Below are 23,125 nucleotides of genomic sequence, written 5' to 3'. Positions count from 1 at the left end.
GTCGATCAGCCTTTTATCGTGAATCTAATAGCTCCACCGCTATTCCAACCACAACCCTCAATCTTTTTACATCGATGTATCGTAGGTAGAACATTTTTTCCCAGGTCGAAAAAGCTTGAGGGTTCTTCTACGAAAGAGGAAGGAAGAAAAAGAAAAAGAGAGAGAGAGAGAGAGAGAAATGTTATTATCCTTTGTGAATTTTTACTTATTTCTCTCGAAAGAGAATATCAGACATATTCTGTTGTACTTTACTTTTTTTTTTCTTCTCCCTTGGTTTTGCCAAAGACTCGTCCTCAGGATTGCGTTTATACGATATATGCATCTCGTATACATGTATATATGTATGTATGTACCAACATTGTTGAGGGAAGAATTTCAAACTTCAGACTTCGAAAATATGCTGTTTCATAAAGAATCTAGAAGAAAGAATGGGGAACATAGTTATTTATCAATGAAAATGAGTACAGGGATATGAATCTTTGTTTATTGTTTTTATGAATATACGAGAGGGTCATTGGAATTTCGAAACTAAAGAATAAAAGTTATTTTAAACATGATCACTATCAACTAAATTTATTTCTAAATATCTATTAATTATATACATAATTGAATCGATACCATTGTGTGACGTATCTAAGGTAAAAAAAGAAAGTATTTTTAAAGATAGTCATTTGTATCTTGATAAACGATCTCTCACTTTTCCTTCCTAACGTCAGCAACATTTGTCTTCGGTAGAAGTAAAAGATGGTGTATTTAACACCACTCCATCACATTAATCTCCTTAGCTAGTAGGGCCAAACTTTTTTTTAGTGGCAAAAAGTAAGATAATAGTTTGGATAATATTCTTTTCTTTGCTCGTTTAAATGAATAGCTTCGGTTCTTGTACCGGTCGTTCAACCAAAATGATTACAAGATTCACTTGAACATGATTTAACGCTTTAATATCTTGTAAATGCTTCCCGTTAAACACTTATTCCTGACCACATACACACATATAGATGAATTGCGAGTTGTAGATCTCGACGTTGGCAAATGGCAGCAAGGGCACACTATCGGGTTGACACTTGACAGTATATCGCTATACACTCACACGAGTCCTTCCATTCCAAAATGGAATAGCAGACATTAAGGAGAATATAACTATATATATATTTAGTACGCATGTTCAATTTGGACCACTTTGAGTTTGAGTACGATTTCATATGAAACATGGGAGATACATGGGAAATTTAAACGTCTTCTGTGATTTACCTTTTGTGATATCACTTCAGTTGAATGGATTTCAACTGTTTTGTGAAAATACCTTAGTAAACTCATACATAATAGCGTCTATTTCGTATAGACGTTGAAATATGCGTTGCATATTTTAGAAGAAAGATTACCTACGTTATATATCGATTTATGGGTTTTCAAATGTTTACGATTAAGTAATTTATGCGAAAGTCGTAATATTATATGGAGAACGGTGTAATCAAAATCGTCTTTTATATTTACGTCTTTTTATGCCGAAAACAAGATTACGTGAGGATATAAAAGTGTAGGTATGTATAGTAACTTTGAAAACATATTTACTCGTTATTGCAAATCATTCTGGGATTGAAAGTCGATAAAATTACTTCTGTTTATTTATTAATAATTATTATATCATTTTGAATAAGAGGTTTTATTATTATAGCATAATACTTAATATAAAATCAATAAAAGACTGTATTATTTCTTTATAAATTTGCATAATCCAATCTTTACATAGATTATTAAGAATTATATGATGAAATCCGAATTGTAAGTTAATATTTTACAGTCAAGGTACAGAATTCTTCGTTTTATTAAAGTGCTGAGTCAGTTTCTTTCGATTTAAATTTAAAATAATGTCTCGCACCTTCTTCAATTCCGTGACACTTTCGACTGTTCTTTCTTCCCATTACGACGTGATGAATATTTCATGTATACCATGACAGGATACTAAATTGATTAAAACGAGACTAATGTTTTTCATAGCAGACAATAAGTAGACTTTGCATTGACTCTTCTCTACGCATAAAAAATATTCTAGTTAATATGTCTTAAATATTAGTTAAAAATCATAAAAGAGTTATGTGCAATGAAATATTACCCCGAATACGTATTAAATATTTTTTATTATATTTAACGTTAAACTCTCTTAGTATCTTAAATCTAGTTTTATTTTGTACACAGAATGTTAACTTTGAGAGATAGTAAACAACCAGGAAATAATCGTAAAATTGCTGGCAATCAATTTGAAATTTATAGCAATCGATAGAAGATTGCATTTCTTTTTTACGAGTCTATATACAATAGATACACATGTATACATACCTCACACGCTTACGTAGTATAACAATAATATACATGCTCTCTACTATAAGTAAAAAAGATTATTTTAATTAGAGTGTAATTCTTAGAATTAATTGTCTCTTTTTCATATAGATTGTTAATGTTTTTATTTAAAATAATATTTGATCGCGTCAATTCGCGAGCGCGTAGAAAACCATATCTATCGAGTATGTTTTTATTTACGGCAAACGTTTGTATATTGTCTATAATCCTTGACAAGCTGTCAAACCAACCCTTTTTTCAATTTGTACAAATATTACGGAAATATAATATTTCTTCTATTGAGATGGACAGATGACAACATTTTCTCTGACAGTAACACGACAAAAAGTAACTCTTGAACTTTGAAAGAGTCTTTTGATAAATGATAATTTTTATTAATAACCAATTTCACAAAGCATGAAAAATACAAAGGAAGAGAAATATTCGATGATTTCAATATAAATTCGTTGAAGTGCATAATTCCGAATACGATTCAAACGATCAGAATGATAATAAATCTACGTAAATTTGCACACGAATGGAAGAATCATTATTTTCTGAACGTGTACTCTCTTTAACAACATTTGCTCGTGCTTGCGCACGCACATAGTACACGGTACGATATCCCTCCGATCTCTCATCCAGCATTTATTCATTCGACCTTTCTCTCATTCTCTTTTTCTCCATCTCTATTTCTTTCTCTTTCATATTCACGTGTGATACTTTACCTTATAGTCTTGCTATTTTATTATGCTTCGTTAAATTCACGAATTTATCGTTCACATATAAACGTACATATAACATAGAAATGCAACGTGCAAGTTTCATGCATGATGTAAATTATAAATAACTTAAATAAAATACCCAAGAGAAAATGTTCCCCGACAAGGAACAAAAGAAAGAAAAAGAAAAAGAAAAAGAAAAAGAAAAGAAATGGAAAGGGAATTTCCAAGACAAGAAGAAAGCTTCTGTGAAACTTGAACTTGTCGAACTTTGAAAACAAGTTTACTCATCCAACTTTGACCGTACGCCGTATTAAACACATTTCGATCGACAAGACATTTTCCAGCAAGAAAACGGTGTCATCGCGATTTTCAGGCATCCTCGTGACAACACTTCCTATGAAAAAGGAATTTGAATAATTCGAAGTACCAAAAAGTGAATAAACAAAACGTCATTTCGCTTTATGTTTTTATACACTCAACGTATATTGATTTATATTATTTTAATTTAACAAATGAAATAAATATCTGATATTTTAAATTATTTTTCGAGTGTAATACGAAAAATTATACGAAATGTAATCTGTTTTTTCCTTTTCTTTATTTGTATCAATCATTATCATTTCCTTTTCTTTTTTTATCCGTTTTACAGTCGAGGAAGTCCTTTCGGCGCGTTTCATCTGCACCTGCGCAGAATGATAAAGGATCTTAGCGCATGCTCCCTTCTTCCACCTACTGAAACACGTACTCTTATACATCTACGCACAGGCATGGAAACATAGACACATCCTCCACTCCCCCTTGTTTCTCCTCTCCTCTTTCGTTTTCCTCGAGAGTTTCGCGAGAACGCGCGAGGTTGAGAGAGGCAGGCAGTCGTACTCGCCGGCTTCTGGTGCAGACGAAAATCCATATCGAGAACGTGGTGCATTCTCCGAATTTCGCGGTTTTCATATATTCACGAATGACTCCGCAGACTCCTATTATTATTATTATTATTCTTCCTTCTTCGCCACGTGCCCTGTCGTATCTTCTTATCAACGAAGGATGCAACTACCCTTTCAGTGTGAGAACACTTCATTATATAGTTAACGATAAATCTTTCGTAAAATCATTTTTTTTCTTCTTTTCTTCTATGCCGAGAAAATAATTATTATAATTTTTCTTTTTCTTTTGAAAGCAAGTTTTTGATATTCTTTCAAAAGAATCTTCAAGAAGATAAATTTTTAAATATCTTTGATACTTCTCGCTAACTTATCTGGACAAACTTATATGAGTATATGAGATTAAACTTTTAACATTTAATTTATTTCTTTTCCTTGGGTTTTTTTTTTCTTCCTTTAAGTTAAAATATTAGATACTATCAGCAATATTCCGAACAATTTTTCTGTTGATAAATAAAGTTGCAACGATCGAATGTCCATAGAAAGTAGATATCAAATTAATTTCTATAAAATGAAAAATAAGTAAAAGTTAGAGATACATTGGATATAAATAGGAAAAATCGATCGTACTTCCATTTGCAGAATTTCAAAAAGACATATATATATATACGTACATCGACATTAAATGGGTGGTCCATTAACTGGAACTACGAAAGCTCTTGCGAAAGATCTAGCCGAAAGCTCTCGTGAAGCGTTTAATCGTCGATCTCTCGTTGTCGGATAGATATATACGTTAAATAGGAGATAGAAAAAGAAGCAAAGAAAAAAAAAGAGAGAAAGCCATTAAGAAGATAATAATTAATTAAATACATCGAAATAAATGTTTAATTGAATAACGAAAAATACTACAAATATTTAAATAATTTTTTCAAGTAATCGTTTCAATCGAATTATTAAAATAAATTAAATAAAATTTAATTTTTTTTATATCCACGTGTGAAATATAGTTAAATATAAATGTATTAAAATAACATATACATTTCTAATTCTCCGACAAGATTAAAATATAATCCATTTCTATCCGGTACATATTCAGAATGTCTCATTCTCGAGTAATATGCCGTACGTTGCGTTGCATGGTACAAAACGTTAACAATAAGGGGAATTCATAAGCACGATCATGAGAGCAGAGAACTCGTAGAATTAGTTCAACGGAAGTTTTCGAGTACTATTTCACTGAGCGTATATACTTTTATGAACTTTTTGTCGCGAACCAACACCGCTCTCTCGTTCTTCCACGTTTTCATTGTTCTCTTTGTGAAAAACATAACCCGTATCTAAAAGAAAAAATGGAATTACTCCATGGAGACCGAGCATGTCTTTGAACATAAAATTTCCAAAGTAACTTAAAAAGACACTATCGGACCCGAAGGATTCGTCAAGAAGATTATCCTATAACGTTTAGAGGGTTTCGAAGAATCTATTCCTGAATAGACGAAATTTAAAATTTTTATTTAATATATATCTTACCATGGTTCAAAGATCTTACTGCGATTATATCAGTCGACTTGAAAAGGATTGATAACTTGATGATTTACTTACTTTCATAAGTTTTGAATTTTACTAATTTTGTTTATATACATATATATATCTCTAATTGTCTAACGTTCAAAAGATCTCAAAGATCTTAAACCAATTGCATCGATCGATTTCAAAAGGGGTGTAAATTGGATTGCAATTTCCATTTTATAATTTTAAGCGACAAACGTGATTTTTATGCACCACATGTTGTTAAATAGTGATAAGAGATTAGAAACTAATCCATTTCTATGCAATGTAGATTCTCAATGTCTCTTAATTTGATGACATTTGTATTTTATTAATTTTGTTTATATCTTTCTCTCTCTATCCACCTATCTATCACTATTTAGTAATAGCGTATCGATTTAAGATATCAATGAAGTGTAAGCACGCGACGTGACAATAGAAAGTTAAGGCCGGATTTCCTTAGTATTGAGAGAAGGTGCTACCAGATCACGCGTAATGGTTACCAGACGCACGTCCTTTCGAGTGGAGGATCGATAATTCGCTTGACGTTTCGAGAGTTTCGCTAGATGCTTCTCAAGAATCGTATTCATTGGTCGAGTAGATGTGATTCAGACCTTTATTGAGACAATAAAGCGCGTATTATAGGAACGTCCTGTGATTCTAACTATGAAGGGGAAACGTGAGAGGATATTTCTTATCGATAAAGAAACAACACATTTTCTCATTTAAATTTAATTAATACAAAATAAGATGCTTTTAAATACTATTACAAAACTTTCTTTCTAAAGGTTAAAATATCTTGATTTTTATAAAAACAATTTCTCTCTTTTTGGTTTTTCTTTTCCTTATTTATACCACTAATGGATTTTCAAATGTATCTCTTTTCCTCTCTCTCTCTCTGTTCTTTCTAACATAAGAAAAAATGGAAGTACGATTGTTTACAATAGAGATTATTCTAACAAAAAATAAAACATAATTACGAACTTTAGTATCGTAGATAAGGAGTTAAGAAAATATTGTTTATGATAACGCAAATATTTGACGTTATTATTTATTTTCTCATTCTACTTGCGATTGTGGTAAAAAAGCGTTTTAATGGATTTCTTTCTTCTTTTTTCTTTTTTCCTAAATGCAGTTTGCAGTAAACACCAACGCAAAGCATCACGTATGGACAACGTAAATAACGAAGCGAGGGGAAATAAAAGGAACGGCTGATTTCCGCAGGGCATATCTGTGACATTATTAACTTTAGCTGTAACGAGATAAGGAATATCAGAGAAAACGTATATAACTTTTTCTTTTGAGCCTTACCAACTTTAGCAATTTTTAATCCATACAAACTACGATGTAGTGGGACGTATTCCGATTCAAAGTTAAAGACAAGAATAGAATATCTTACATTTTATTTTTCTGTTACGAGTAACCTCATACGAAATGAAAAGAGTCATGGAAACGATACGCGCATATTAGATAATAGATCAAAGTAAAAAATATTTGACAACAAGTGGAAGAGAAACAGAAACAGAAAGAATATTTATAGAAACGATATTCTATTTGTGCAGTAACTACTATAGCATATATGGGACAATTAAAAACTAGAAGGAAAGAGAAAGATTAAAGTACTTACTAAAAGTTGTGAAAAAAGAAGAAAAAATATAATTGGAGAAACAAAAAAAAAGAATAAATAGAATTTTATATTAAAAGAGAGACTATTCTCGCGCAATCTGCCAATTTAGATCTTTTCGCAATTATCTCTCTCTGATCGATTAAATCCCAATATTTTGTTAAGTTTAAAAGAAAAATTCCGAAATAACGAGAGAGAAAAATAAATAAGACATGGCTAGCTGGCTGTCGTCGAACAGCGACGAATCTATGGATCGTAATTACGTGCGAAACGCTTTGAAGTACATTACGGACTTCAAGGAGGACTTTAACAACGAGAAAGAATTGAAGTGCCTCGCACGACAGCATCAAGAGCTTTTGTTGGAACAACGATACCAACGTCAAGCCATCAATGATGGTGTTAAAGAAGGAATAGTCACGGAGGGCCGTGATGGCTGCGAAATTAATTGGGACTCTTTACTCTGTTGGCCTTACACCTCACCGGGAACTCTTGCCGTATTACCTTGCTTCGAAGAACTTAATGGCATACGGTACGACAATACACGTAAGTATCAAAGCTTTTTTCTCATTTTTTTTCTTCTTTACTTCTTTTCACTTTTCTTTTCTTCACTCGCAGTCCTTTCTTGAAAAAGAAAAAAAATAAGTCTCCTCATGCGACGACTTTAAAGGAAGAATGTTACTTGTCATTTATTAATTAAGTTCTTTAAAAATTAAAAACCAAGCAAGATTCATTTTACAATTTATATCCAAGTATTTATAACGTTTACTTTAAAGTTTCTTATTTAATTATTCGAAAGTATGATGAATTTTGGTATAATACTTGATTTCGAATTAATAACGGGGGTCGGCAGATTAGTAGAGTTAGGTTTAAAAAAGCATTATTAGGTATATTTTCATAGTCATTTATTATTGGATTACATTATCATGATGTAATACCACTAAGAGGAAGTTGTTGTAAAGGAACTTGTAATCCATCAGGAATTTCTTTCGTCTGTGCTACGTCAACTCGAATAAAATTTTTAAACCAACTCTCGGGAGAATGCCTCAAGAATAATACATCTTAGCGTAATTCAGTTTCTTTTCCTTAGTGTTATTTTAAAGATTAAATACGATATACGAATTAGTTTTCTTGAAATAAATATCCAAGTCCAACGGTATATTACTTTCACTTTAATTAATTACACTGTGAAAGAGAGATAATATCTTCTAGAAGTATTTTCTCTTCGTTTATAGAAGTACATCGTTGATGTATCATACAAACTCATATACACATACATAAACATATACACACATGCAACATATATATGTACCGGCAAAGTACAAAATTCTACAGAATGCTGGATTTCGTACTTTACCGCATACATTTAAAAAAGAGAATCATTATGTAATTTATTCTTTTAGACTTAATCATATCGAATATTATCCCACCATATTTCCAGACAAAGCTTCGAACACTATACTAAATTACGAGATGATGGATATTAAATTGGTATGCCCTTAGAGTGAAGTCATGTATTCGAACTTTAGGAAAGTTAAAAGAGAATCTCTCAATGCGAAATATCGAATAGCATTAGGTCAAAATATTTTCTGACCGATGTCTACAATTAGACTCTGGAATTTCTTGGAATTCGTAAAACGTCTCCTTTATTCTCGATAAGCATTTTATTACATTACTATTGCAGCAAGAAATATTTATAGAATTTTTTTTTTTTATATTATAATAGAATATAAAAAATTTGAAAGATTTATTCTTTTTGTATTCGTCATCGTTAGAATTTATAACGAATAAAATAATGATAGCAGTACGGTCAAATGGACATAATAATCAAGAGAAGAAAAAGAAATTGAAAAAAATTTGTTGTAATTGAAAACATTCTGTTCCATGGAATGTATAAAAGAAAAAATTAATTACTAAAGCGTGCACCTGTATACACAGGTTTTACGTCTTCGATTTATTTACATACTCTTTTCACATTTCATTTTTTCTTCCTTTCTTTTATTTTATTTCTTTCTCATTCTCTCTCTCTCCCTGCAAACTAAATTATATTTTTCAAACTTATTCAAAATAATTCCTTAGCGAGCTTTGTTTACGTGGGAAGCTTTTAAATTAGAATTTGAAAAACGATAATCTACATTTATTTGTAATTAGATTCTTTTGTATTCGGATAAGTCCTTCCTCATTGCCATCAGTTTACGTTAAGATTTTTATATCTCCGTTGATAAGGACTTCAAAGTCTTTAAAAGAGAATCGGAAATTGGAAATTTAATCCATTACGAGGAAAAAATTAATCTGAATTACTTTTCCGAAAGTTTCTCGATAACTCACAAAAGTAGATATATATGCGTATACCTTCAAAAGATTCATTTAAAAATGAAATTTCATATACATCATTTTTCTTTTATACTAATATTATTATTTTTATTAATAAACAAAACAAATAGAGAAAGCTTTATATTCATATTATAATATCGATCAGATAATAGTATATTTGCCGCTTCGATTATTTTATAGTAATGGCTCCACGAATATCTGAAATTGTGATTGCATTTCGGCTTTATCGCATATGATCCATTTATCGTTACTTTGGTACAACATTTAATTATTTTATTTACTTAACGATGAGAATTAACTAGAAAAGCTTCTCAAAGACTTTTACTATAATCGCTTACTTTGGTTTAGCACAATAGATTTAACAATGGATTTAATAATATTAATTCATAATTTTGAGCCATATGTAGCTTTGTATTATACGATTCGATCAAACCAAAATGAAATAAATTCAACAGAATATAAGTGTATTTATTTTAGTTATTGTACAATTTAAATGAATAGTTATAGTAGTTATTTGTACGTTAGTTATAAATCCAAAAATCTAAATCACGTTAACCTGGGAAACAAATAGAAAAATAGAAAATAGATTTCGTATGAGAGATGAACGAAAAATGGGATTGGGAAGCGTCTTTGAAATATCTCCATATACCAACGGTATTTCACAGATCGACGATCCTAATTGAATTTATGTCTTATCAATGCAGGACGAATTGAAAATCAATGCAATCAATTCGAGAGAGAGAGAGAGAGAGAGAGAGAGAGAGATACTAACAAGAACCACGAGGAATAATATTCAAGACGAATCGAAAATATCCCTCACATTTATAATAGAAAATAATTTGTAAATGTATAACAAATAAAAAGAAAAAAGAAAAAGAAAAGAAATGAAAGATATCAATGTTAGAAACGAGTCGACACTCCTCGATGGTGTAATTAAATTTGCGTATGAATTTGAATGACGGTCTTGTGGCTATGACTTTCGAGAAACGCTTGAAAAGGACCCTTAGGGAAATGCCATGAGATGCTTTAATGCTAAATGCGAAAGGAAAAGCCACTCAAATATTGTCTTGAGTCGAATTAATTAAGAGTTGCCATCTTCTCAAGGCTAACAAAATCTCACTTAGGTGAATCAATAAAAATGGTACATTTTACGTTTATGTTCTCGAAGAGATATCGGTAAAGAAATCGTTCGATTTTTTAAATTTTTTCTTTTCCTTTGTTTTCTGTTGAAGAAACTGTAGATTGTTTGTCTCTTTAATTCTCTTAAAGATAATATACAGTTCTTCTCGCTAAATGATTGTGCAATCATTTTTCGTACGTGTTTTCATCGTTTACTACACAAATATATTTATAAATAAAAATGTTAACGTCAGTAGGTGACGCCAGAATTGATATATAGAAGGAATGTTCGCTTATTTTCGATATGTGTGAATTCTCGTTAATGTAGTTGCTCTCTTGTTTTCTCATACACTGTTACAGAGTCAATATCACCGAGATAATAGATTATTAGAGATTCGTGTAATTGACGATATAGAACGACGAGAATCGTTCGTAGAATCGATATTTTACCTTGCCCGATAACGTTCTTCTACATTCGATGTTGCTTTAAATCTTGTTTTCTCCTCATTTTCATCTCTATGGAACTGTCTATTATTCTATAAATGACAGCTTGTATCTTGATAAAATAATAGTTGCATTTTTATGTAATATGCGTATATAACATACGTATACGTGATATAAATACGAGTATGTATATATTGAACATATATAATACATTAGGATTTTATTGCAAAAAAAAAACTTCTATTCGCTGAAGAAGATACGATCTTAATTAAGCTCTTTGTCAATTTTCATTGCATTAACGTTAATTATAACGTTTTACGAAATGTATATAAAGAAAATAATAAATATAGTTTAAAAACAAAATCTTGATACATAAATACATAAAGCAGGTCTCCAGTGTCCTTTCCTATTTCTAGAAAACGAGGATTTAAACTTTTAGTGAGCAATTATTCACATGCCAATTAATCCCAAGGGTACAATCATTAATATTGACTTAGCGCTATATTCATTACTACATCTGTAGTAAAACATAACAGGACTACGCGGCTATGCTACGGATTTACATTTAACTAGAATGGGTAATACTGCTGTCCATATTAAAAGTCTTGTTTGCAACTGAATTTACTACTATTATATATCGATTACAACTGAATTTACATTATTAATATGTTTATTTAGATGCATTGATCGATTTTCAGATTGTTCAAAAAGATATATTAGAGATTTATTATGATCCACATATCGTCTTTTTCGATTTCTTTATTCTTCTTGTATCTCATCAGACATGTTTTATAACATATGAACCAATAATTCACACCTTAATGACTCCGTTAACGACGATGTTTCTTTTTTATCCTACGAAGAATATGTTATTTACGTAGGTTCGATCGCTTTTCATTTATTACGATATAAATGCTTTACGTTTACTAGATATAATTCAATTATACGTTCATCTTTCCTCTTCAAAGACTTTTATGAAAGACTTTTTTCATAGCCTGTACGTTGTGATTTCAATTAATTCAGTTTGTTATGATCAATCTATTTTAATTTAACTTTATTGTCTCTTTGATATATTCTTCATCAATACGTACTTTCAATTCGACCCAATTCTTTCGCCGTCCAATCTTTTTAAACATCGATAATTAATATTTTTCTCGGTTAATATACAAAAAATATGTTAATACAATTTAATATTTAAGATAATAATTAATCGATACTTTTTTACGCTTGCTTTTGATTTATTCTAAACGACGTGAAATCCATCGTTAAATTTGTATCCTAATTGCATAGATCGTTCGTAATTATTACTCATCATCAGCTAGTAATGACCTAAAACCGATGCGATTATACCTCAAAGAATATTCACCATTATCGCGGTTCTAATAGCGGAAACTTGCCTATATAATAACCCTTAACTCGTATGATTAGATTTATTATTTATACGCAGCTCCATCGATTCCTACGCAATTTTCAAAAGGTCATTCTAGTCAAAAGTGTTAAAAATATCGATTTATTTTTGCATACATTAATTGTACGATATTGAGAACGGTACCGTCAAATTTGAATTTTTATGGTTTCATAGATAAAAAAAAGAACTACAAAAATGATTGCACTAAAATTTTTACACGTTATTCATTGAAACATTGGCTATAGTTAAAACTAAAAACTTTAGTGATAGTGATTATGTGTAATATTAGTGAAATTGGAGACATCAACAAAAAGTAGTAAATTTCGATTGTTCAACTTTTAAGCGCGAACTGTTTTTTCAATTCCTTACGATAATTCTTTTTATTTAAGTTTAAATTATATCTTATATAATTATAAATATAAATATATTCGAATTTATGTTATGGGTACCATCATATCTATTATTATAAATATATTTTAACCGTCTTGACTATTTTAACGTGCACATACCGTAATAAATATGTTTCTATTATTTTTTATTTCTAATACTAGTCATAATCGGTCGTACAAATCACAAATATTAAATTACATCGACAAATGTCGATAATCCATAAGATAAAAAAAAGAGATCTTACATACCCACGTATGTAAAGATTTATTTGAATTTTCACTATCAATTTGTCTAGTTGATTGGCTGTTATGAATTCTTCGTTCGTTTCTTTTACCGTGCCAACTTGATTCATATATTCTGTATGTATTCTGCATTCATTTAACATCCATTGGCTTTTCCAATAAAATACTAACAGACATTTTCATACCGAATTTAATCCTACGCACAAGTTTTTCAATCACCCATCGAAAAGAAATAACAGTGATAAACAAAAAATCGAAAAAAAAACAACAACTATAACTAAAACTAAAAGTGGAGAATACGAAAGTGGAAAATAAATATTTGTTTTCGTTAGTTCAGCTTTCTATCAATACATATGTCCAATTAAGTAGTATATATAATTTCTTAAAAGTAACAATATTTAAATATATCGGATGACATGTTCAATTAAATTAATATATTTAATCTGTTAGAAAAATATCTTCTTTGAAATTCATATATCTTTTTTCCATTTTCTTTTTAATCTTCTTTTTTCTTTTTTTTTTTACAAATATGGGCGTGTGCCTATAGGGAATAATCGATTACTTCTCGTATACATACATATACATATATGTAACTTCGCTTGTACATAGAAATAAAAAAAATGGTTTTACTTTTTAAAAAAGTTATAATTTAATGATATGAATTATATCGAGATACTTTATTCTCTCTATTAAAATAACAAATATTCCATTAGATTAATTAAAATAATAACCAATTTCAAGGATTGTTCTTAATCTCGCGTATGCGAAACAAATGTTATCAATTTGATTACAATATGAAATTTATAAGCTGAATATTATAATACACGCGAAAATCGATCCAGAACCGTAAACACGATAGTAATTAGCATAGAATTTTGTATAAGGAAATGTATTTGCATCGAAAAACAATAAACGGATGAAACAGAAGTTACAGAAAATGAGATAATATTGAGGTATAACTTTGGCGTAGCGAATATCTAAAAAATGATATAACACAGCTTCTCATTTAATGAAATAATAAAAGTTAAATATCTGTTCTAACGATGAGAATGACCACCAAATTCTTTGAAACAGATTTATCATTTCTCAAAAAACATCATAAAAATTTAATTTCGGATTAAATGACAATAATCTTATTAAATAAATATTCTTCGACACGAGTTTTACTTATTTTTAATAGAATTTGTTATATATGAGAAAAAATTGTATTGATTAAATTTTATCATTTATGAAAGTAGTCGTATCATAGAGCTATTTTTCTCTCCCTTTCTCTTTCTGTCTCTATATTTCTTATTTCCTTTATGGTTTTTTCTTCTTTGTTTTGCTAATATGTTATAATGAAAAATGAAATTAATGTGTTATAAATAAAAAAATAAAATCTTCATTAATTAAATGTTATTATTAGAGTGTAAGTTCAAGAAATGCCAACAACGGTGTCATACAAATATTTTTCTCTTTTTTTATTTCTTTCTTGCTCTGTCTTTCTGTTCCTTTCCTTGTTATTTTTTTTTTTTATAGTGTTATCTTATTTATTTCAAATCACTGAGGACATCAGAAAATTTAGGAAACGGTATCGACAGCCACCTAGACACCTTCCTTGCTCTTATCTCGAAGACACTCCAGTCACATTATCGAAAAAAAGTCAGAGGGATAGTGAACTTAGAAGATGTTAACAAATGACATTGGTAATAACGCGTGCGGAATGGCGAGACGTGAACGGAATTTGCAAAACTTTTTCCTACAGATTTCTACTGTTAACATATCACCCTTTCGTGCTATGTCTGGATCTGCTGTGTCTACCCTTTTTATTTTTTATAAGCCAACAGCGAACCCCAATTTATCTCTTGAAATTTAACCTTTACTTCGTTGGAAGTAATACCGTTTACAAACAAAAATCATCTGTTTTTCAAAACTAACGATATTCCAAATAATAGATTAGTAAAATTCAATTTGTTCGTTTGTAATTGCCAATTATTTTAACATGAAAATGATTCGATAAATAATTATGCTTTAAAGAAAACCATTAAAAAAAAAAAATAAAAAAAAAACGTTTATTTCTTATTATTTATATGAAACAAATAAAATATATATTTTGCTAGAATTATAATATAATTGAATTATAAAATATGAATCAATTTTAAATGTCGGCCTTTCTTTATTCAAACGCTATGGAATTTGAATTGAAAAGAAAAAGAATGAAAAAAATTCTCCTATTTAAAATGTAAATGAACATTTCAAGTAGTAAAATATGTTCTGATACCTTGAAAGAGAGAGAGAGAGAGAAAGAGAAAGAGAGAGACACACAAGAAAGAGACACAGAAGTGGCCTTAATCGTCCTTTTCCTTAGTTGGATATAGAAACAAGAAATAAGTTTCAAGACAATTCTTGATTTGCAAACCGTGAAACGTAATTAACAGATACATCGGTATCACAATTTCACGTAACTTAAGTACTTGCAAACTTCTCGTAACCACATTGTTATAGCAAATGCTTTTAACTATCCTTTCTCTCTCTCTCTTTCTCTTTGACTCTATTTCACTGTTTGAATAATGGAAATATATACACATACACTATGTAGTTATGTCATCCGGATAAATACCTAAATATCGTGAAATCCCACCAAATTAAACTTGAAACTTTAAGTATATATAATATTATCTCTTCACTCTTGTTATGATAAAATTATAATAACAAAGATGATGCTAGAAACTTTGTCTTCTTTTTTAATGCATTCTCTCTCGTTTAATGAAAAGAAAATAATCTATCTGCGTAAAAAGGATCGATGAACTTCTAGAATTCTAATGATATTACCATTCACCATGCCATTTCCGTTTACCATATAATGAATAAAATATCATAGCTTAAGTAACCAATTATTATTTACTTGAGAGAAAATCTCTTAAAATGAAAAATGATAATTTTGTTTGATATCACCTATTGATGTACAATGTCCATGATTTTTCAATCTATATAAATTTTAATTAAATATTAATAATTGCTTTATTCTGCTGCATTTTAAAACGAAATAATTAAGAAAAGTTTCGGCAAAAGCCCAAGGGTTTGTATCTCGACAATACCCTTGCCTCTTTCAAACTATAAGTTTTGCCTTTCGTTTATTTTTCTTCGCGATAGAATCGCTAAAGATTAAAAAGCGAATAAATAAGATATAGTATATTTTAATAGTAACTTTAATCAGAACTACTTTGAACTATTTCTATCGTGGAAGATAAAAATTCAAGCCTACGGTTACATTAGATCATTTATACAAACATTTATATACATAATTAAATATGTACGAACTTTATACGTAAATTTCGAAATCACATACAATTCGATATTCTACAAATATCTTACGTATGGTTGGAAAAAAATATCGGAATTTATTCGATACACTAATTTAAAGTAAATGAATAGCTATCGCGATATTAAATTTGTTTTTATACGTACAATCACAAATTATATATTGAGATGTTTAATTTGAATTAATTTGAATTAATTTTTGCTCCCGTTCCTACGAATAACATACAACATGAATTACGTGTTCGGATAAAAAGAAAAAGTCTATTATTGAAAAAACAATATCGTCATTTCTAATAAGTGCAACAACAACGATAAAACTTGTTACGACGAAACTAATGACTGTTGGACCTTGACTACTGTAGCAGCTTGAAGAGAGAAAACGAGATTATTTTGTTTCAAGAGACTGGTAATTGAATTTATGACCCTGTCTGTAAACGTTTGGAAACACGATACGACGGAAACGTGAATGTACTTTGGATGGACGGATACGATTGAAACTTGTAACGGAAATATTTAAAACGCGTTTTTAAAACGTTTCTAAAACATTAAATAAAAACAGAATAAAATTAGAAAGAAGTGAGCTAGGGAAGGGGGAATTATTTCGAAAGTAATTAAAGACAGAAGTGGATTTTGTTTGACAATAATGTATTCGCCTCGAGGCACATGGATATTTCTCCAGTACTATTATCTATAAAGATGTGTTACGTGTGTTATATATGTACATAAAGTTGAAATTAACGTGGTACACTTGGCGCATTTGGTCATGGCATTGCCATAAAGCACCGTAAACATAACACACAGGAATTCGTTCAGATGCTGCCGATTCAATTAACGCTACAACACTAAACCAACGACTGTGTACAATTAACAGCAATTAAGTGTGCATCTTCCTTACGGCTTGACGAACATCCAAGCATAACACGTACTCATGACTCACTTTTGTTGCTCTTTTCTTCTATCACCTTGTTCGAAACAGTACGATCGATTTTACACGTTGAATATAGTCGATGGAAACGGAAAACGCCTTGTTGTGGAAAATGAAGATGATATGAGCGACGAACGTTAATCATTTACGCCTGACAACAAGCTTCCATCCTTCTCGAATATAATTCATGATTTTAAGCCACTGAGAGAGAGAAAGAGAGAGAGAGAAGAGAGACCGATGCGTTGATGGAGAATGCAATTGACATCTCGCTATCTATAATCGTTATCATCCACATCGACAGCAAAATTAGAAATGAGAAATAGATATTTAATCAAGCGAATTGTTTAACACGTTCACGATGGGTTAAATCACCGATGGTAGATTCATGGTGTAGTAAATTTAGGCCCGGTCGCGAACGTGTTAATCATATTTATGTGTAAGAGACATTTCTATGGCGATATTTGAAGAATTGATTTACAAGCTCTTGCTCATGCACGTATTTATCTGGTGTACATAATCAAGTAACATGGAAGCTAGGACAGTGAACGCACAGATGCCTGTCACAACCCTGCCACCTACATGAGCTGTTGCAGCTGCATTAATTCTATAAACCTAAAATGGACCATCTAGAAGAAAGTTAGAAAAAGTCGAGAAAGAAAAGTTCATCGTACTAAATTCACTTACTAAGTGTACTCCACCGGTGCTAACTCGTTTATCGTAATATACTGTCTACCTTAAGTGACAACTCTCGGTGATAGCATTATGTATCGGATTATCGACAGTCTTTATGGTACTTCGGATGTTCAAATAGAATTGCAAAAATCTATTTGCAATGGCAGTCAATGTCTTCTTTTTTTATATCGTTCAACTCAATTCTTATACAAATGTGGCTTATATCAAACCGACCATTTGGTATGGAATTTTACGATAGCGAATGTTAATTTTAAAATAAACAATATTTGCATTCATAGAAATTGCAAATTTGCGTTATCGTGTGTTATTAGTCGAGAAATGAACCATTGGGTACTGAGAGATTTCCCACAGGAATTACCAAAGGCAACTATATCGTATCATCATAATTTTTCTCTTTTTTCGTTAAATAAGTATGAGCTTGTAAAGCATACGATGTATGTATGCTAAATATTTTAATATATATATATATCATTGAATAAATTTATAAATACATATTTACATAATAATTCTACAAACGAAAATGAGCATTATAAACACGAAATGTAATGTGCCTAAAAACATGCATCACTTCATACTTCGTCAGTAATCATTATTGTAGATACCATACGTCGGTAAGAAACTTTTTAAGCTTTTATGGTAAATAACGTGTGGCCTACTCATGAATGAATATATTGCTTACTAGAAGAAACTTTAAAAGTTTCGTAGAAGTAAATAATTCTTACGATTATAATTATTAGTAAAGTATGAAATGATATATTGTTGGGTTATAGTAAAATAATGTATAAAAAAAAGTTAATTGTATTATTTTATGAATAGTAAATTAAGGAATAAATGGATTAGTTGTACTATTTAGATTCTTATAATTATTTCCGTAGTAAGTAGTAGAAAGATTTTTTAAATATTCCATCATGAAAAAAGAAAAAATTACTTATTTATCTAATTCATTAATTCATAACGAAGGTATTTATGTAAAAAGTTGTCTACGAGTGTTTATTTATAAAATAAAAATTATCCGTATCATGATAAAAAGAAAAAGAAAAAAAATAGCATGCCTATTTTTATATGTTCCATAAAATGCATTGGGATGGTGATAGATGATGGTAGAAAAACGCCTAGCCTTTGCATCTGTCTGCAATATTTCATTGTATACACGACTCCCTTGTTTACCGTACTGCAAACAACAGATCTAGACTTCGTATCTGCGCTCTACACCGAGTTGGAACATATTTCAAAATGTGATAAAACCTGCATTTTTCGTACGTTTTCACGTGAATAAAGAAAATAGGTATAAAATACAAATATAGAAATATAATTTGTATATTTTATATATACACCATTGATCAAATTATTTGTAGTTATTCCAAATAGTAATAATTAAACATGCGTAGAGTTAATAATAAATGAATATATTTACGTGATTTACAGCGAATCACATATTAGTATTTTAATAAATCCATTAATATAATTACTATCAATTATCCATTATTATTAAAAACTCATGTTTATAACGTGAGTTAATATACTTTTCACATTGAAAATTTATGAGAATGTCAGAAATGCAACAGGTACTCCATGTAAAGATTATTTCGTAATTTATATAGAAATATATTAATATTATATTATTATTTTATCATCCTACAATTATACATTTCGTTCTACGTAATATTACACCTTCCACTTGAGCGATAATAATAAACTTCTAACTTGACAGCTTGAAATATTTCCTTATGTCTTATCTTTCTCATCTTGTTTCGCAAAAGCTATTCTCCTAAAAACATAAATCTATTGTGTTGTAAATTCTATATTTTTCTCTCTTTCTCTTTCTCTTTCTCTCTCTTACGTTTGTTATCGATTATCACGTTAAAAAAAAAAAGAGAAAAGAATAACATTGCATTGGTTACGAATGAGAAGAATCTTATTTAATATGCAAAACATTGAAAGTTCAAGTGATGACGTTCGATTATTTTAGAACATTGGATGTTCTTCTATTGCCTCGTGAATAATACAACACGATCTATAATAACTATCGCGAGACAGATTAATAAAAATTGTCGTTTCTCGATATTTCTGTTTCACGATCAATGCAGCACAAGAATACGAAAAAAAGAAAGAGGTCACGATGGGTAACTTGATTCTTTCGAACGAATGTAGATTTGAAATTTTCAATATGTATCCTTGCAGAAGAGGTTGAAATAGAGAGAATACGCTTTCTCTCGTATTTTTCTGAAAAGATTTTTAAGGGATGAGAACTCATTCTCTTAAATCGAACGAGATTTTAAAAAGAAACATTATAAAAGAAGAAAAACAAATGTTTCAAATACACTTGATGAGTCTTATCCATTTTCCTATACATATACTCTTTTATACTTTCCTATATAGTTTTATTTTTCCATAAAGCTGCACGTATGTGTAATATATATACAGAGATGAACTTTCCCAATAGGACATATTTGGCAACTTCTACAAGAAAGAATAGAAAAATATTCAATTAGAAACACTCGCAAAATTAATTGCAAAAATGACCAGAATATATTAGGCTATCATTAAAACTAAAGTCAATTTTGATTAAAATAAAAATAATACCAAATGTAAAACATACTACTTATAAATTTCGGTTGACAAATAAATTTTCCTCCCTTACTTTAAAGATATTCATTTTTTTTTTCTATAAATAATATCATTTTTTTTCTAAATTTGCGTAGTGATTCCAAAGATTTTGCCGATAGTGTGTATATCACGAAAGTTTCGTGGTGCAAATAATCGATTAGTACAAAGCTGTCGAATTATTAGATACTATTTTTGCTTCGTTCGAACGATATAAGTTCAGATTTGATTTGACTTGACGACATTGAAACACGATGTCAATCCAACGAAAAGAATTCGTCATGGCACAAATGTTTTTTTCAATCAGACGGCTATGAATTTACAGTCGATACGATGTTTGAACGAAAAGAAGAAGAAAAAAAGATATTAAAAGAAAAAAACACGAGATAGGTAAAATTGTGTCACAACCGATAAAGTACCCCCCTCTTCTCGTAGTAACCTATTTCTGAAAACAAGGTTATTAACATTTTCAAGCTTAACTAAGTACACACAATTATAGTCTTTTGAAATATAAACCATGATGATAATACTGTAATATAATTAGTAGGTTTATATTAATATTTAAATATAAAAATACTAAACACTGAAGGGATGATTTAAAATGGTAATATTTGAATTTCACAGAGAACGCAAGTCGATGGTGTTGGCAAAATGGTACATGGGATAGTTATACAAATTATTCTTCGTGTCATAACATTCAACCTTCAACCGTAGAAGCTGATGTAGAAATTACAACAAAAATATACTTCATTGGTTATGGCTTATCTCTTTGTACACTAGCAGTAGCTGTCTCCATATTTCTATATTTTAAGTAAGTATGACCTATCTTAATAAAGCGAAAAAGTATTGATATTAAGCGGAAAATGTCATCTGATAGCATTTGAAATATTTTTTTTTTATTCTTTTATTATAATATTTTATTCCATCAGAAAATAATTCTTCCGTTCCCTAATGAAAATGCAATGGCGTTGGTATTTTATATAACACCATGAATAGTTTCATTGCAATATAGTTCTTTACATAAGTTCAGAAATACAATTTCCATATTTGAATATTACACGAAAATTTACATAAATATATTAATATGATAATTTATTATTAAATATTGAAACATATATATATTTTAATTTTTTTCCGTGTTATAGAGAACTGAGATGTCTCAGGAACAATATTCATATAAATTTAATGTTAACGTACATTCTGGCTGACCTTATGTGGATATTAACTACCGCAATGCAGGTATAGTTAAACTTACCATCATATGAACCTGATGTTAATCAACATTTTTTACGATAATGTTAATAATTTTTGTTTTTAAATTAAACTGTAAAAATTTATTTTTCCATCTGAAACGAACTGATATATAAGAATGCAAGTGAAACTTTTTCATGCATTTTTTTATATAGAAACGATTGAATATTGAGTCTTACTGTTATCATAATGCATGGTTCTGATGAACCGCTACAATTATGTAGAATTTAAAAAAAAATCGGTGTCCTATCAACTTATCTCTCTTCGTGTAAAACTCTACAGATTAAGCGTTAATCGAATAAATTACTTTCTGCACTTGCTCTTTCTCGTCGGCACGATTTCGAATAATAGAGACTAAGCTCACTTAATGTATCCTTAATCTCTTTTAGAATCTGTAGAGTTAAGGTTCCCGATTAAATGGCTATCGAAGTATTTTCCCATCTATATAAACATTTTATATTTTATAATGAATAAATTAACAAAGACAAAGATATCTAATGACAATAATTTGCTAATAATAATTATTAGTCGATTTCTTCTTATCACATTTTGTAGGTTTCCATGCAAACAGATATACCAACTTGTGTCATGTTCTTCTCCCTTCTTCATTATTTTCAACTGACCAATTTCTTCTGGATGTTTGTCGAAGGTCAGTATATTGTTAATTAAATTCAAACAAGTAAAGCAAAGAACAAATATTAGCTTGATAGAAAAATAATTACTGTTTTTATTATTTTATACTTGATACTTGATTTTTAAGCTATTGACTATAATGATTCGAGGGAACATTATTGAAACGAATTCATGTAAAACAACTCAAGAGGTTGCAGAAGAACTCAATATTTATCATTCAACAGTAACACGATATTTAACTAATAGTAAATTCTTTAAATTTGATATTTATAAAGATCGATTATATTATATATATTTATTCTATATTTATCGAAGATAAATTAACCGTATATATAAATGTTATACGTAAATCATAACAAAGCTCAAAGTAAATGTTCTAATTATTTTCTATTTGCAGGATTGTATCTCTATTTGTTAGTTGTAAGAACTTTTACGGGTGATAATATTAAGTTGAGGATGTGTCTTGTGATCGGTTGGGGTAAGTTTTTCAGATCTTATCGTTGATAATTTTGTATAATATTTCTAACGCTTCAGTTTTTTTTCACGTATAATCCATAAATCTGATTTGAAGGTGTTCCAATTTTCATCATAGCCATATGGGGTATTGCCAAATCTTTGGTCACTCAAGAAAATCAGGTATAAAGATATTAAATTGAATGAACAAAGATATTCG

The 23,125-nt window shown here is 29.6% G+C and overlaps 1 protein-coding gene across 5 annotated transcripts in view; it reads left to right on the top strand.

Annotated features, from left to right (window-relative positions):
- LOC106787843 (diuretic hormone receptor-like) overlaps positions 1-23,125 on the top strand; it is a 28,770-nt gene that overhangs the window by 3,172 nt on the left and 2,473 nt on the right. For 4 of the 5 annotated variants that reach the window (XR_001381845.1, XR_001381846.1, XM_014750558.1 and 1 more), the window contains exons 1-7: positions 3,884-4,122; positions 6,624-7,655; positions 21,193-21,379; positions 21,714-21,807; positions 22,375-22,468; positions 22,850-22,930; positions 23,024-23,088. Coding sequence is in view for 3 of the 5 variants with exons in the window: in XM_014750558.1 (XP_014606044.1) it covers positions 7,325-7,655; positions 21,193-21,379; positions 21,714-21,807; positions 22,375-22,468; positions 22,850-22,930; positions 23,024-23,088 (852 nt within the window). In the remaining 2 variants the exon portion in view is untranslated. Of the gene's footprint in view, positions 1-3,883; positions 4,123-6,623; positions 7,656-21,192; positions 21,380-21,713; positions 21,808-22,374; positions 22,469-22,849; positions 22,931-23,023; positions 23,089-23,125 lie in introns of those variants that run through there. The other variant, XM_014750557.1, reaches the window with a different exon arrangement.

This window comes from Polistes canadensis, unplaced genomic scaffold (assembly GCF_001313835.1).
Source record: "Polistes canadensis isolate GaletaPanama2010 unplaced genomic scaffold, ASM131383v1 scaffold_116, whole genome shotgun sequence".
NCBI classification, from domain to species: domain Eukaryota; kingdom Metazoa; phylum Arthropoda; class Insecta; order Hymenoptera; family Vespidae; genus Polistes; species Polistes canadensis.
Note: the sequence above shows the minus strand (reverse complement) of the source record. Positions and strands in the feature narration are given on the sequence as shown.